Source organism: Heptranchias perlo, chromosome 22 (genome assembly GCF_035084215.1).
Source record: "Heptranchias perlo isolate sHepPer1 chromosome 22, sHepPer1.hap1, whole genome shotgun sequence".
In the NCBI taxonomy this organism is placed as follows: Eukaryota; Metazoa; Chordata; class Chondrichthyes; order Hexanchiformes; family Hexanchidae; genus Heptranchias; species Heptranchias perlo.
Genome location: NC_090346.1, coordinates 45,902,658 through 45,919,418, shown reverse-complemented (window position 1 = coordinate 45,919,418; position 16,761 = coordinate 45,902,658). Strand labels below are relative to the sequence as shown.

General features: G+C 39.1%; 1 protein-coding gene across 2 annotated transcripts in view; it reads left to right on the top strand.

The window, feature by feature from the left end:
• Positions 1–16,761, top strand: part of LOC137340741 (SUN domain-containing protein 1-like) — a 50,897-nt gene that overhangs the window by 4,673 nt on the left and 29,463 nt on the right. The window contains exons 2-8 of one of the 2 annotated variants that reach the window (XM_068003474.1): positions 1,100–1,191; positions 10,244–10,444; positions 11,389–11,594; positions 14,201–14,230; positions 14,348–14,542; positions 15,877–15,999; positions 16,615–16,698. In XM_068003474.1, coding sequence (XP_067859575.1) covers positions 1,115–1,191; positions 10,244–10,444; positions 11,389–11,594; positions 14,201–14,230; positions 14,348–14,542; positions 15,877–15,999; positions 16,615–16,698 — 916 coding nt within the window. In that variant the 5' untranslated portion in view covers positions 1,100–1,114. Of the gene's footprint in view, positions 1–1,099; positions 1,192–10,243; positions 10,445–11,388; positions 11,595–14,200; positions 14,231–14,347; positions 14,543–15,876; positions 16,000–16,560; positions 16,699–16,761 lie in introns of both variants that reach the window. The other variant, XM_068003473.1, reaches the window with a different exon arrangement.

The window sequence follows — 16,761 nt, the reverse complement described above, 5'->3', positions numbered from 1 at the left end:
TGCACCTCAGAAAGGATATATTGGCCTTGGAAGGAGTGCAGCGCAGATTCACCAGAATGTTACCAAGTATCCATGGGTTAAATTATGAGGAGAGATTAGGCTTGTAGTCTCTAGAATATAGGAGGTTAAGGGGTGATTTGATAGATTTTTAGAATTTTGAAAGGAATTGATAGGGCAGTTAGAAACAAACTTTTTCCGCTGGTGCAAGAGTCTAGGACGAGGGGACAAAACCTTAAAATCAGAGTCAGGCCATTCAGGAGAAGTTAGGAAACTCTTCACACACAGGATGATAGAAGTGTGGAACTCTCAAAAAGCATTAGATGCTAGCTCAATTAATCATTTTAAATCTGAGATCGATAGAATTTTGCTAGCCAAGGGTGTTAAGGGATATGGAGTTAGGATACTGATCAGCCATGATCTCATTGAATGGCGGAACAGGCTCGCGGGGCTGAGTCTCCTACTCTTGTTCCTTTGTCCACTTCCCTCAACATGACCTGTTTTTCTACCTCCAAATTAAACATTTCCTCCAGGATGTGGAAATAGCATCATCTACATAAAGGAACGATAACTATGCTATCATTGCAGAGTTGCTTTTATTCGCGTGTATATAGTATCAGAAATATATTGCTCATAAGTTAAATACAGATGGACAGAAATCTTAGGAGCTTGGTAACTCCCTGGGCTCCTTCTCAGGTAGTTCCTAGGGTCCTTGGACAACCGTTTTTCAAACTGTGATGCAGGGTGATATACGAAATGTATGCTTTGTTGAGGTGCAATATCCTTTACATTGTATAAGAAGTGAACTCTTCAATTGTCAAGATTCCCCTGTATCTTTAACTTTTTGGGGGGTTACCTGAGACAAAAGATGTATAACACTCTTAAATCTTTCAACTATCCAGACCCCAACTTATCCACACAGATATTCCCAATGTATACATGTAATAATTCAACTTTATTTTGTGAATTGTTACTATTTTTGTATCTTGCATCAGGCAAACAGGTTGAACACAAAAGTGGATTGTTATGTTTTGATAAACTGAAATATTCATGGTCTTGTATTGCGTGGAAGTATTGCATCATGTTATTTTTCACCTTGCAGTAAAACAGTTTGAGCATGGATTTTTCCCGACTACACACATATACTCCTCCTCAATATGTGCCAGAGAACACTGGCTATACCTATGCACTCAGGTGAGATTCTCCCAGCTAAGGTGCATGGTGTTTATTGTAAAAAGTCAGGAGCAATGATTCATTTGACTTTAATGTTTAATGGTTATTTACAACTACCACGTGTTCCAGAGAATGAGTGTGAAACACTGACTTGTGTTTGGAGCATCCTATCAGCAAACTGGAATGTCCTAAATTGTTGACTGTTATGAATATTTTCCTTACTAGACAACAGATTTATACTTATTCTGCAATCTAAACTTGTTTTCTGTGTAAAGAGCTTGTTTTAATCTTGGTGGAATTACTGCCTTGCTGCAGAAGGAAAATTTCCTGAAATAGATTGAAAATTGGGATTGTAATAGAGCTGTGCAATGAAGCTGATGTGTCCAAATTCAACTTAATTTGGTAAATGTAGGACCATGCATTGAATGCCTTTATAATAGAAAGAGGAATATCCTAATGCTAGTCTAAATGCATATGTTTTGGAGTGTACTTGCTGCTTATATTACACCGTTAACATCTTGTCGTCTTATGCTGTTTCTGCTCTTACTAGCCTGCAAGATCTGTTTCTGGTAACCATTTTTCTGAAAAAAGTGTGCCTGAACCAGTGCATGCATGATTTTCCAGTGTTCCTCAAATGAACTGACCTTGAGTTCATTCTTGAGATCTTCATTAATCTTATTTATCATTGTTCTTACAAAGGGATTTGCAAAAAAAAAGTCAGGTAACATTTGCCTGTTTCTGAAAGAATTGGACTCATAAGTTTGTAATTTATGTTTGTGCAACAAAAGTTGGCATGTCATTGATGTGCTGCGTGGCCAGGTTTCCCTTGATTTTTGTGTTAACCTATTTCACGTGAGCAGGCTTCTGAGAATTATGTCTGTAAAAATATAAGTTAACTTGTCTTCCGCACAATGAGAAAGCTATTTTATCTGCTTTTTTGAGATTCAGATTTCATATTGTTCATATTCATTTCCATACCATACTGACCTACTTTAATCCTTTTTCAAGATCACTCGGCCGACAAGAGTTTCAGTAACTGACATTATATCTGTGTAAGGGTTCTCTACCCTGATTACAGTATCTTAAACTTCACCAGTTATTTGTTCAGTCTCCTATTTCTGCATTTGTTGACTTGAGTAATGCAAGTTATAGAATTTGGGATGGGTAAGCACACTCAGAAACAAATGCTAAAGTTTGTTAAAACAAACACTGCTTTATGTTTCTGGTTATTGAATTTGGTCAAGAATGAAGAGACCTGGCAAGAGTGTCCCAGTTGTCTTCAGAGCGCTTGTGGTGTGCATGTTTAGAAGAAGATTACAGCTGTCATTTCTTCTTTGGATTTGTGCTTCTAATGTTGCAACTAACACTGCCAATATTTGATTAGTATCTGGAGAATGAAGACAGACAGATGCACATCACAAGTATGTGGAGAGTTAATGTAGAAAGCAGGCTGTCATGTGTTCCGAAAAGCCTTAGAGCTGATAATTGGCTTTTGAAATACAGTAATCCTACCGGGTGAAACTAGGGTTTACGGCACCTCAAAGGTTTACACAAGGGCCACTGTCAGCCAGGGTTCAAAATTTGAAGAGTGAATTGCCTTGTGTCTGATTGCATCATCATGGTAAAACTCTAAAACATGATAACATCCATAGAAAGCAGATTCTAATACGATCTCTACTCTTTGTTTTTACTAAAATGATTGAAGTGGCATTTTAGTTTGACACAGAAAAAGTAAAAGGCAAGATTAGATTATCATTGTGTGTGGGAAGGGGGTGCAGAGAAAGAAGTAGTTTGATGATTCTAGTAGTATGCAACAGTTACTTGAAAATATTTCATCTGGTTTCTTTTGAAAACATGCATTTTTAATCACTTTCTTAAGCTACTTTAGGATTCTTTGAACACAGCAAAATTTCCCAGTACATGTGGTATGTAGGAACACCAATACCAATACTGTGTTCTCTAATGGTAGGGAATTAATTATTTCCCTTTTACTTCAAGGTTTGGAAAATGTCCTCTCCCTTGCATAGAAATCTGGCACCATAAGGACAAAATCTTCTTCAATGAGCAAGTAAACCTAAGCTCATTTAGTTGTTCATTGAGGAGGAGGAGGATTTTGTGCTTAATCTCCTGGGTTAGCAGTGAAGGAGCTGTTCTGTTAGCAACGGTATATTCTGTAGCAAAAATGAAAATGGTTTATTCATTGGATTCCTTGTTAGTGATAGTGATAGTACACGCAGGGTTAAAACTAGGGTTCATTTGAAGAAAGATCAGCCAAGGTTTATTGATAGCCAGACTCTTGTTTCCATGACATCTATATCAGACGTACTTTGGTAAATTGGATTTCTGAACTTAATTGCCAGGCCCATCATGGTCAGTGCAAGGTGCTAATTGGATTCATCCTGCTAGCATTCAGGTGGGATAGGGTACTTTGTTTACAGGTAGGTGGGGAAGCCATTCAATTCAAACATCCCATGTGATTAACATCCTGAGGATCCTTTTACAGTAATAGGTTTGTTTGACAGCACTGAGAGGGACAAGGCTAGCTCTATAACTGAGCTTCTGATTTGTGGGCTTTTATTTGTCTGGCTACCCACCAGTCTGAAGCCAGCAAAGATGCAGGACTAATCAGAAGACTCCTTGGTAACTGAGGTCCCTGGTCTTATCCTGAATTTTAAAAGTCTCATCTTGTTTAGATCCACCCAATCTCTGTGACTTCCTCCAGTGCCACAACACCCTCTCTTTCTCCCCCCCACCCCCCGGCAAAAAACCTTGTTCCTCTGACCCCTTGCGCGCACCCCCCACCACACCACCACCACCACCACCATTGGCGGCTCTGCCTTCAGCTGTGTTCTGGAATTCCCTCCATAAAGCCCTTTGCCTCACCACCTGATTTCTCCTTTAAGATCCTCAAAATCCACGTCACTGGTGTTCTCCCAATCCCCCTAGCCAATTATCATCCTCCATTATGGAAGACTGCAAACATAGTACCATTATTTAAAAAGGGTACGTGGGAAAGGCCGAACAATTATAGGGCGATCAGTCTTACCTTGGTGGTGGGCAAACTATTAGTTTATCCTATCTCAGTATTGATTCTGTCACTTGGCAAGGCATTGTTTAATCAGGGATAGTCAGCATGTTCAGGGAAGGTCATGCCTTACAAATCTGATTGAATTCTTTGAGGAAGTGACTAGGAGGATTGATGAGGGTAATGCAGTGGATGTTGTCTACATGGATTTTAGTAAGGCATTTGACAAGGTCCCACATGGCAGACTCGTCAGAAAGGTAAAAGCCCATGGGATACAGGGAAATGTGGCGAATTGGATCCAAAATTGGCTCAGTAACAGGAAACCAAAGGTAAAAGTCGATGGCTGTCTTTGCGAATGGAAATCTGTTTCCATTGGTGTGCCACAGGGCTCAATGTTGGGTCCCTTGCTGTTTGTGGTATATATTAATGATTTGGACTTGAATGTAGGGGGCATGATTGGCAAATTTGCAGATGACACAAAAATTGGCCATGTAGTTGATAGTGAAGAGGATAGCTGTAGACTCCAAGAAGATATCAATGGGTTGGTGGAGTGGGCAGAAAAGTGGCAAATGGAGTTTAATCCGGAGAAGTGTGAGGTAATGCACTTAGGAAGGGCAAACAGTAAAAGGGAATACGCAGTAAACAGGAATATATTGAGAGGGATAGAGGAAGTGAGAGACCTTGGAGTGCACATGCACAGGTCCCTGAAGGTGGCAGTACAGGTAGATAAAGTTTTGAAGAAGGCATATGGAATGCTGTCCGTTATTAGATAAGGTATAGAATACAAAAGCAGAGATGTAATGATGGAACTGTATAAAACGCTGGTAAGGCCACAGCTGGAGTATTGTGCGCAGTTCTGGTGACCACATTACAGGAAGGACGTAATTGCTCTGGAGAGAGTGCAGAGAAGATTTACAAGAATGTTGCCAGGGCTTAAAAATTGCAGGTATGAGGAGAGATTGGATAGGCTGGGGTTGTTTTCCTTGGAGCAGAGGAGGCTGAGGGGTTGGGGGGGGGCTTGATTGAGGTGTACAAAATTATGAGGGGCCCAGATAGAGTAGACAGGAAGTACCTGTTTCCCCTAGCGGAGAGTTCAAGAACTAGAGGACGTAGATTTAAGCTGATTGGCGGAAGGATTAGAGGGGACATGAGGGAAAACGTTTTTACCCAGAGGGTGGTGGGTGTATGGAATTCGCTGCCCGAATTGGTGGTAGAGGCAGGGACCCTCAACTCTTTTTAAAAAGTACCTGGACCCGCACCTAAAGTGTTGTAAGCTGCAGGGCTAGTGACTGGGTGCTGGAAGGTAGGATTAGAATGTGCACCTGGTTGTTCTTCGAGCCAGCGGGGACACGATGGGCTGAATGGCCTCCTTCTGTGCTGTATCTTTTCTATGGTTCTAACCAACACAATTTAAAAAAAAAAATCAAGGTTATTTATCTCATTGCTGCAAGCCCCACTTCTACGCTTGAACACATCATTCAGGCTGACATATCAGTGTAATACTGAGGTGGCCATACATGATCCCATGGCCCTATTCAAAGATGAGTGGGAAGTCCTTCCAGCGTCCTGGCTAACATTTATCCTGTAACCAACACCACCAAATCAGATTAAGTGAAATAAATTAATCATTTATTCTATTATCGTTGGTGGAACCTTGCTGTGTGCAAATTAGCTTCTGCGTTTGGGTACAAAACAACCTTGACTACACTTCAAAAAATAATTCAGTGGCTTTCAAGTGCTTTGGGGTATCCTGAGGACATGAAAGGTGCTCTATATTTGCAAGTCTTTTGCGTCATAAATTGTTACTGCAGGCTGCCATGAAGTGGTTAGTGACAACCAGTTTGAGAACCTGTATGAATGACTAGATAAGTTACACTTTTCTAGTTTCCACAGTTAAATTATAATATGCATTTTGTTAGTACACAGGCCACTTCCTGTTGCTATTTTGATTCTCACTTTCTTAATCCATTGTAAAGGAGTGAGAAATTGGAGTATGCCATATGGAGAACTGTATTAAGTGCAGGAACAGTGCAACACAGTCGTTGAAATTCTAGCAAAGTGTACATGATAAAGAATTCTTCCAGGAATGTTTTTGTGTTGGCTCTGGGATGCTGAGTAGTCTTCAGTATTGAAGCAAAATTCGATTCAACACTCCAGGATTATGCAGAGAAATTGTGCGATTTGCAGGATTTAGGTTCATGTAGAATTCAGGTTAATACAGGATCACATCAGGCATTTTTTCGATTGGTAACTGCCTGTTGGCTGAGATTCCTTCTTATTCAGAGTACTGCATATTCATTAATACAATGAATGGATACACAACTTGTTCATTAAATAGTATTTTAATTTGCTGGCATTACTTGCTACTTTGTCTTCCTCCTTCCCAGCTCTGAGGTTGGTTGGCCGAGCCTTCCATTGAGATGCTGTCGGCGGAAATCTGTAGATTTTCTTGTGAAAGACTTGGCTGGTAGATGGACCAGCAGTTGGCTTCTCTGGTATGGTTCATGTTGCTGTGAAAAAGGTGATGAGTCTCATGCCTTTATAGTTGTAAGGATTCTTAGAGCATGTATTGGATATCACCACTAAGCTGTAGGAAAATGGCATTTGTACAGCCTGCTTGTTCCTTTGAATACTGCAACTGTATGATCTAAATCTTCCCTCCCAGCTCTGCACAGCCCTGGTTTTGTTGGGCTTTATTTCTTTATTTGGTTTCTGCCTTTCTGATTCTGCAGACAGTTTTCTTGCATCCCTCAACTTATTCACCAGTGACACGTCTTCCAAACTTTTTGTTCCTGTACTTTCTGTGCTTTGATTTGCTGTCTTGTAGAAAAGAGCATGGCCCAGAAACTACAGGAAGTGAGAGATTCAGAGAAAGATTACAAAAGTAAATAAAAATAATGAAAATTGGGAATTAAAGAATAGAACAAGATTGTTAGGTAGTAAGGAAAGAAAGGAGGGAGGCAGAAGACTGAAGGAAAATATTGAATGAAACTTTACCATCTTGGACTGTAAAGGGAAAAGCAATAGGACACAGACTGTATCTGGAATTTATGCCGCTTACTTACAAAAGCAACATATAATGTATCTTTTTGCTTTAGTCTGATCTGAGTGAATTGGTGTTGCAGTATCTGCTTATTCTGTTTTTAGTTCAAGATCTTCAATGGAATACTCCACACATCTTAGTTCCCCTGAGGATAGTAGAATCCCTTATGTGAAGTGACATTTAAATAACTTGTGGACCTGACAGAACAAAACAAGGCTACAGCAACTTGTATGTTATATGTCTGAATGGGCTTGAGCTTTTATTGGTTCACAACAAAACCCATGTGGTCTGTTAGTTTGTATAATGGTGAAGTAACATTAAAAAGGGGTGGTGGGGGGGAAATAGACAACCTACTTGATATTTGTGTGGTTTTTCAGGTTTTTGTGGATATTGCAGAAGTTGTGTAGTAGAATGAGCTCTTGGGTTTTGGGTTGAGTTTTGATGTTTCAGATGGTCTGTTGGCAGTCAGTTATGCTGTTGAAATATGGTGGACAGTGCAAACAGTTTAATTGTAACACCACGAACAATTCAGTTTTTTTCTGCCAAAAGAGAAGAGATTCTTTAATTATTTGCTGGAGGAATGTCAAATCATATCCCTTGAATAATCTGACTTCTGCATGACTAAATTTATTCAAATTTTGCTGTGCTTATGTTTTGTAACTTAACAAACTTAAAAAAAAATGAAATTCCAACTAGTGCCACAGCAGTGTGGAAGCTTTTCACATACTGCAGTTTGTGATGGTGAAAAATAGTTGTGCGCAGAATTGTTGCTGTGTTTATATTATTAGTCTCGAGGCCATAGCCATATGTAAAGCCAAAAGGCGGTTCTCCACTAACGATTTGATTACACGCATGCACAGAACCAATTTTCCCAGCTAGTACATTTTGAATGTTTTCAGCATGCAGCTGAGAGCTTTCTCAAAATACTTCAAAAAGGCTCTACTTCAGTTTTTAAAAATCCAGGGGAACCAACATTGCACGGAGTAAATCTAGTAGAGTGTCAAGCTGGTTTTTTTTAAAAAAAAGGCATTCTAAGACTGTGTCTAGTGAAGTAAGGGGATCTCCCAGCACCTGGGGAATTCTGGAACATTTTTTTTCCCCCACCCACCCCCAAAAAGCTGTTGGGGTAATTTGAAAATTTCAAAACTGAGATTGATAGATTTTTGTTAGGTAAGGATATTAAAGGTTATGGAACCAAGGCGGGTAGATGGAGTTAAGATACAGATCAGCCATGATCTATTGAATGAAGGAACAAGCATGCTGGGCTGAAGGGCCTACTCCTGTTCCTATATTCTACCTGTGTTCAGGTCAGTTCAGGACCTGACTTTCATGGAATCCTGTCATGTTTGCATTCCTGCGAAGTGGAAACAGATGACTGTATAACTGCAAAAGATTAAATTCTTAAACACTTACTTTATCAAATTTCATAAGCGAGCTCTTAAACACTATTGTTCCTCAGCTGTTCTAACCAGTTGGTGTTCAGTTCAGTAAATGCTGATGGCTCAATTCAGTACATTGTACTCTTGTTTATACTGTTTGACACAAGCGCAAATCTGCCCTTCCCCTCCCCACCAACAGTATGAATACAATTAATACCGCCTTCCGTAGTCTCCAAGCATGAAGGGACATCTTGTTATGGTTAAGTTTCATTTATGGGATGAATTTGGAGGCAGGGCTAATAAAACCTGCTGTTAATTTTCCTCAAGGCTGCCTCCTTGTTTCCATAAGTGTTGTTGGCTATTTATAATCTGTCCGGCATTATTTATATATGCACAAAACAATCGTAAACAACAGAGCTCTTAAATCTCCCTACAGGTGTACGCTGCTGAATTTGGAATGTTGGACACGGACACTAGAAGATCCAATACTTTTTTTAAAAAGTGCACTGTTTTTCCATAGAATATGTTTTGTGTAATTCTCTTGCTGCTTTCAATATTAACTGTCAACTAGAACCTGCTGCTTTATATAAATTTGCCTTGCAGTGAAATGGTACAGCCTTTGGTATTTTGAATGTTACTTTTTAATGTAAAACACATCGTTTGCTTACCGATCCTCCATTTTCCTCTTTCTCTTACTACTCCCCCTCAAAAGTGACTTGAAACCAGACACATTCATTGACATTTACAATGATTTTGAATGTTTTTACCTCTTGCTTCTGGGCACGGAAAGGTTATAAGTTATGTGCTTTATCCCCTATACTGTTCTATATGTCTCTTGGGCTGCCCCTGAGTGAAATCAAGATGCTTCCCCAGAAAGAGGAACCAAAAATTAGTCAACCTGCATGACTCTCGAGCCCTGCACAACAGTGTTGGGAAAGGCTTGGGAATAGATTACCTGCTTGCCCGTCAGTTGACGAGTGGTGGCAGGAATGTGGTGGAGGTAGAAAAAATTAATTGAAGTAACTCTGTTCTGTGCTAAATTATTTGAAATTGTTTGTATTTTTAATGCAAAAGGCATTTGTTGCAATAACATGCAAGTTCATAACTTCTCTGGATTTAAGAATTTTAAAAGACGAACATTACTTCTCTGTTGAAGTTTGTTTTAAGATGTCGAAATCCATGACTTTATAAAAGTTGAGTTTTCGTGACTGTTAATCTTTGCTAATCTAACCACTATCTTAATAATTGTATAATTTTGGTGATAGTGATATAACACTGAATCTTTGCATAATCTTGGAATTGGAATTTTTCCATCAATAATTTTGATCATCTATAAAATGTGAGAATTAAAAATCTAGAATAGCAGCCACTGGGTTACGTTTAAAACTCCTTTTGGTAGTTGAATTTATGATAAAAGATAATGTCTAAATTGCATTATCTTGCATGTTTTTAATGGAAAATGCATTAATTATTGTTTTGACAACAGTTGACCAATGTGCAGATTCTTTAAAGCTGAAACCAGTGAGTGGCCAATTCAGTGCATTAATATTCTTGTACCGTATTAACGTTTAATCGGTTTCTGAAGTGCATGAGTGAAATGTTCATGTACAGTATGTTTTATTACAGTTCCAGCTATTCTACAGAAGCAGTGGATTTTGAAAGAACGCATCAGTTGTGTCCAGTATACGATTCACCAAGAATGTCTCGACGCAGGTTACGCCCTGTCAGCAATGAATATTATTCAGCAGAAAGTGTGCACAATGAGAGCATTGGCAGCAACCACTCTTTCACTGGAAGCGTCTTGTCCTATAAAGAATCTTCATCCAGGTGAGCCTGTTCATTTATTGGGAGAAGGGGCTAAAACTATTCATAGTGTTTTCTTTAATGTACTTTTGCACCCATAAGACTGTGGATGACTTTTTTTTACAGAAAATGTTATCCAATCGTTTTTGTCTTCACGTTGACTTTTCACAGTGGCATGTTCAAGTCTTTATCCTATACATATTATGCTCATGGAACAGCAGAATCGCCAACTCCACTAAGGAGCGCGTAGCTAGTAACTGATGAGTAATGATATTTTGAGTAAGTTATGAAAGTTTTGCTTGCGAGCAGGGTCTGTAGACAATGGATGTAGAATTTCCTTGAAATTTGGCTTCTTTATGAATTGGGCATTCGTATCCCATTTTCCTCAGCTGTCAGAAAAATACAGATTTATCGACTTCAAACTTATTGGAGTTTGGCCTGATTACATCTGATTGCAGCCATTAGCCAATTAGTTCAAAATTTTAAAGAATGGTCATTGTTGCTGACAGCACGGCAATAGCTGCTTTTAATTTTTTTTTTGCCCACAGTCTGTGCAAGTTTGTGGCAAGATTAAATGAAGCATTTTGGGGCTATGCAGACACTTTGTCAATGCATTATATGTACTATTTAATCATACAGCTGAAATGTATTTAGAATTATACTAAGATCATTACCTACAGCAGTATGTTTGCATAACACCAAATCATGAAGTTTCATGTGGACCACCGAGATAGACAGTAAATCTGCTTCCAGACCTCTGCTCTTTCTACTGTTCAGTTGGCTGCCAGATGTGTGAAGGCAGCCTGGGTTGACCATTCTCCTTTGCTTGGTGTTTCCCTCAGTGTCATAATTGGGATCTTGCATGTGCTGCTGTGTGCCTGAGCTCTAATGTACTACATGACACCATGCTATTATGGAAAACATATTAACATTTCTTGAAGATCTTTTAACCTAGCTTTCTTTTCCAGAAGTACAAAACAACAGCAACAGCAGAAACACAGAAGTGCAAGCAAACAGACTGCTTCTGTGTCACACACTCCAAGGAAAGCCATAATTGATTCCTCAGTTACCAGTCAGAGCAGTATCCTCAGCTATGGGAGTGACACATCAATGATGTCCACAGTACTGGATGAGTCTTCAATTCGAGAAAAAACAGAAGTAGGCCACTTCTGGGGTAAGCAAGATGAAGTGCAAGCTTTCAAACTAGTTGTAAATATTAGCTTGTTCTGATTATTACTTTAACTTTTTACGATTTAGAAGTTTAAAGAACTGAATAACCTCAATTTAATTTGGACAACTTAATTTTTTTTCTGGAGACTATCTAGGGTTGAGTTAGAGACTGTAAGAAAAGAACGTTTGGAAACTATTCTGATCCACTTGCGACACTGCTTAATATTTTTTAGATTTATCTAACTTCATTTGAATTTTTCTGTCAGAAGATCCTGGGTTCCTTCCACAAATAGGCATTCTTCCTTTGAAAGATCATTAAAAGAAGACTTCACATATGGCTCACAAACTTTTCTTGAGGCCAACTGTAGTATCTCCTATTCCTTTAGCCAGAAGTTATTTTTCATGTTTCAGAAGCTACCTCTATACTATCTCAACCCCCATTAGTTGCTTTCTGCGCTTGTTTTTGCAACGCTGTAGTACTCTTAAAATAATGAATGCTTAACGCAACATTCAACACTTCACATGCTTTATTACTGCCTTGAAATAGAATTTCATGATATTGATGCACTTTGCCCTTTGTCCCTTGTGGGCAGTGCTTTTATACTTCATCTTATGGAATCTCTGCATCCAGCATTCCTGCAACATTTTTGAGTATTGTAGTGCTCCAGCAATCGGCTTGGGAATTGTCTAATGGTTGTAGTATGGGTATGCCAGGTGACAGACTGTTTTGAGAACTGATTTCCGTGAGCCTTGCTTATTTTTAAGCTTTTTTTGAATTGGAACTTGGTGTGTTGAAAATCCATTTCAGGACTGTAAGGAAGTTGTATTTTTGGCTTTATTGGCTGTAAATGATCACTGGCTTAGCAGATAGAATGTGTTTAAATTTTTTCTCTAAATACATTTATTCATTTTTACATTCTAGGTGAGCAAAGCTTCTTTCTAATCTGGGGAAAGTACTCCCTTTAGGTTTCATTTTAAGTATGAATTTGGTGTTTACCAAGGTCAGGGAGTGAGTTGGGATACTGGTCCAGGTGCATCAGAAATTAGCTAATGCATATGTAAAACAATGGAAATTTCTCAATCTTAACTGAAACACACACACACAAATGTGTGCGCCATAAAAGAATGAAAACAAAAAGCTCATATACTTTTACTACCAGGGAGTATCTCAGACATTAATATCAAACGAAACTCTTGATCCTGAGTGGTGATTGATGATGTTATCTTAAAACCACCAGCACGTTTTTGTTTTAGGAAACCACTTTAACCGCACAAAGGGAAGTGAGGGCAAAAGAATATAGCCTGAACACTGCTGAATAGTGCTTGGTGTGCTGTACAAATAAATGATTTCAGCAGACATGTGCTTCTAACACTAGTATATCGGAGTCTGCACGAAGAGACCTACATTTGAATCCATTCCAGAAAATTCTCACATTTTGAGGTGCAGGAGCTGCATAGACAACCGCAGAGGTGTATAGTGCTGCCTTTCCAAAGAGGAATACAAGTGGAGGGAGGGGGGGTTTGGAGGAAGAGATGGGGAAGTAATTTGAAACCCAACTCTGTTCTAGAGTGTGGGGACAATCCTTTTTTTTTATTGTCTGCTCCAAAATGTGGTCTAATGCACTTGAGGTCAAAATACTTTTGAGCATTATCAGAAAATTGAACTTGTATCATTGTGAATCAGTCAACAGCACTTCATTCAGTACTTACAAAAAAAGAGCATTTTAAGATTTGCATTTTATGTAGGTAAATGCATGTCCAGTGTAAAATTGAGTTATACAGACTAAGAAAGTCCCACGTTAGGTCCTTTGTCTATACTGAGTTAACAATGGGGTGCTACAACTGATTTCAACACATTTTGGGTGAAGGGTGTAAAATGAGCTATGATTTTGCCTGCTGGTAGCTATGTGCTTTGAGCTCTGCTGGAAGGTGTGTATGTGGATGGTGGGTGAGAACTGGTTAGGACTCAGCTATGATGCGCTATGGGTGAATAGCCTGCTGACACTCGCTGTCTGAGCTCACATTAAGGCAACTTGGGAAGAAGTATTGAAAGGTTGATGGTGCCCAGTGTAAACTCAGGAAATGATGGGAGAAAATGGTGGTGTGGGGTATAATTTGTCAGTCTACATGGCAATATCTACCCAAAGAACAGCTGACATCCGGATTTCCATTATTAACATGTTACTTGCGGAGGAGATTTATTCAGTGATTTGTTAGTTACTTGCTTAATGATGCAGTAAAAGAAAGAACGTGCATTTATATAGCGCCTTTCATGACCTCAGGAAGTCCCAAAGTGCTTCACAGCCATTGAAGTTCCATTTGAAGTGTAGTCACTGCTGTAATGTAGGTAGTTGCTTTTTAGTATTGATGGTTTTTATAGCTATTTGAATTGAATATTTTGTTCAGCATAAACCGACACCAAAACTTTCTAGTTGCGGTTAATACTAGTGAGACCTACTTTTGTTTCTAGTATTTGACCGTAAAAGTATCTGCGCTGAGGGGCATTTGTTTTGCTCGATTGCACTGAAGCTGAAGTTGCTCGAGATAATTTAGCTAATTACTGTTGAGCGATTTTAAAAAAATATATATTTGTTTTGCATGTTTTGGCAGGGCTAGATGACGAGGATGGCGATAGTAAAGGTAAAGAAATCTTCAGCTGTTAGTCTTATTTGACACGTTTTTTGAAGTACTGCATCTAATTTGTTTGGATAGTGATGGTGTCAAAAGTCTAATTTTCCTCTGTTCTTTGTCATTTAGGAGGAAATGCAACTTTAATCCAACTAAATGGGGACATAGTAACAGGTGAAATGCAGACAGCCATGTTTAATGGTTACACCTGTACTGACTGCAGCATTCTTTCTGAACGAAAAGATGTTCTGACTGCATATTGCGCCTCTCATGCAGCTGCCTCAACTGTGTACTCCAGGAGCAGAAACAAAAAAGACAAGTCAAGTAAGTGACTGGCAAATAGAAGGCTCCCTTTGTATCATGACTGGATAAATGAATGGCCTGGGTGACACTAAGCCACAAGGACCAGTGGCTGCAGAACCCCATGGTTATTGAGAGAATGGGGTGGGGGTGACAATCAGTTGGGGATCTCACTTCTACTCGCTATGTAGTGACTACTGTTCACACTTACTTATGGACGTCTGACGTGGATAGGTCTGGCTTGCCTGTGATTATCACTACCTCACACGTGGTAAAATAGACTGTTGACACTTAGTCAAGACTCGTACATGAATGCTTACGTGAGTGAGGTGCTAACCACAGACTCAGTGGTCATTCTTCATCTGTATCATGAGCATGAGTCGGTGCTTTCATTGGTGATAAAAAGGGGGACAATATGTGAAAGTGAAATCTCAGTGGGGGAGTTAATATTTTTTGCACAAGGTGATTTTTACAGATGTGCCATCCAGGGGAGATGACAATCTGAAGCATGTGTCTACCTGGAGGGAGGGGGAAATCGTAAGTTCAATTACCCTAAGCTGTGCGCACTTGTCTTTTGTTGGACACATGGCACTGTCAAAGGCCTAGGAACAGGTTTCCTTGGTCAAAGAATTGTGCTTTGCATGAGCAGGGAGAAGGTGAAATTGAAGGAAGGGAATAAACTCATTCCTGGTTTTATTTAGGTTCAGCAATAAAACATGTACAATTTATTTCTTTGTGGACCTAGTGAGCCAGACGTAGCGGTTTATATAAAAGTCTAGATGCTGCATCTCATCACTTACACTGAATCATTGCTTTGAAAATGCAATGTAACCTAAAATACCTGAATTTTAAATGTTTAGAATCCTGGACTTGTGCTGATTAAATTTAGTTTACAAGCTTGTTGGCTGTTACTGTAATGCAGGAGGCAATCCTTAATTTTGTTTTTTTACCACTTGGGAGGAGCGAGCTTGATTGAACAGTAATCAATCTGCAGTTCAATAAAACCAAAGTAAGCAAATTCATGAAAAGCATTGATTTGTAGACTGTTGGATTAGTTGACATGAGAAACTATACCTGAGCATAGACTATACTGTAAAACTCTTGATTTTGTGAGATTAAAATTTTGTTACTGAAATAATTAGATTTTTTTTGGTTAATGCTAATAAGTTTTAATGGCTTGTATTCATTTTTATTGCAATTTAATTTTCATGGATTAAATCCCTCCAAAAACACCTGATTTTTACAATAGGATCAGTTCCTGGATGTAATGTACCACCAGTCCCACATAAGTGTCATGAATGTAATGATGCCCAGGGACTTTTAAAATCGGTTGCATCTGATTTTTTTTTTATGTTTAGGAGGAGTTCAGTTATTCATGAGCCATACACTTCAATTGGCAAAGTATTCTGTATCAACTGCAGCCGCATGGTTTTTACAACTTTATCAAACAATTTTGTTGAAGACTGGCTTTTGCTCCAAAGGTACCTAACTGTGGGGTGGGGTGGGGGGTGAAACATATGCTTTTGCATGTTCTTAAGTCTGCTTGTTGCTACCTAGATGACCCGATTACTTTTTTTTGTATTCCCCTGTTGTAGAAAGTTTTGCCACTTTATTCTTAATTCTCATTGTAAGCTGCTGGTTGTGGTCTCTTCAGGTGCTTCTCCTAAAATGCATGCATGAAACATTTAGAATTTTTCAAATCATTGTGTTGGAATGTGAACAGCATGGAATTTCTTTTTTCACAACAATAGGGGTGTCTGTCTTGTGCTGTTGCCTGTAGTTCACTCTCGCTTGTTTGAATTTAAGCAGCATATCACTATTTACACTTTGTTTTGGAGAGCTGACCAAAACCAGCTTGTAGTTGAGCTGCAAATGGGTTTCTAAAATTTTAAATAGCCTGTATCTTTAGCTTTGTGCTCGTTTATTTAGGTGAACTCATAATAGCTAGCTCATTTGCATGCATGAGCAGCGTAGTCCTGGCTACATGCAAATGCAGTGACTTCACTACTCATTGGTTTGACGGTCAAGATTTTTCTCTACAGAATATTTTTCCCATCTCAGAGACAGACAGCTAAGGATCAGTTTCTGTGTTGCAGCCCATTCAAGTTACTGTGGAAGAATGAATGTAAAAGAGTTGATTACTGGGGATGGACACCTGAATATAAATGGGGAATCTTTGTGTAAGTATTTTGGTTTGCTACCTGCTGTCGCTGCATCGTTCCACAGTTTCTTGTGGGGCAAAA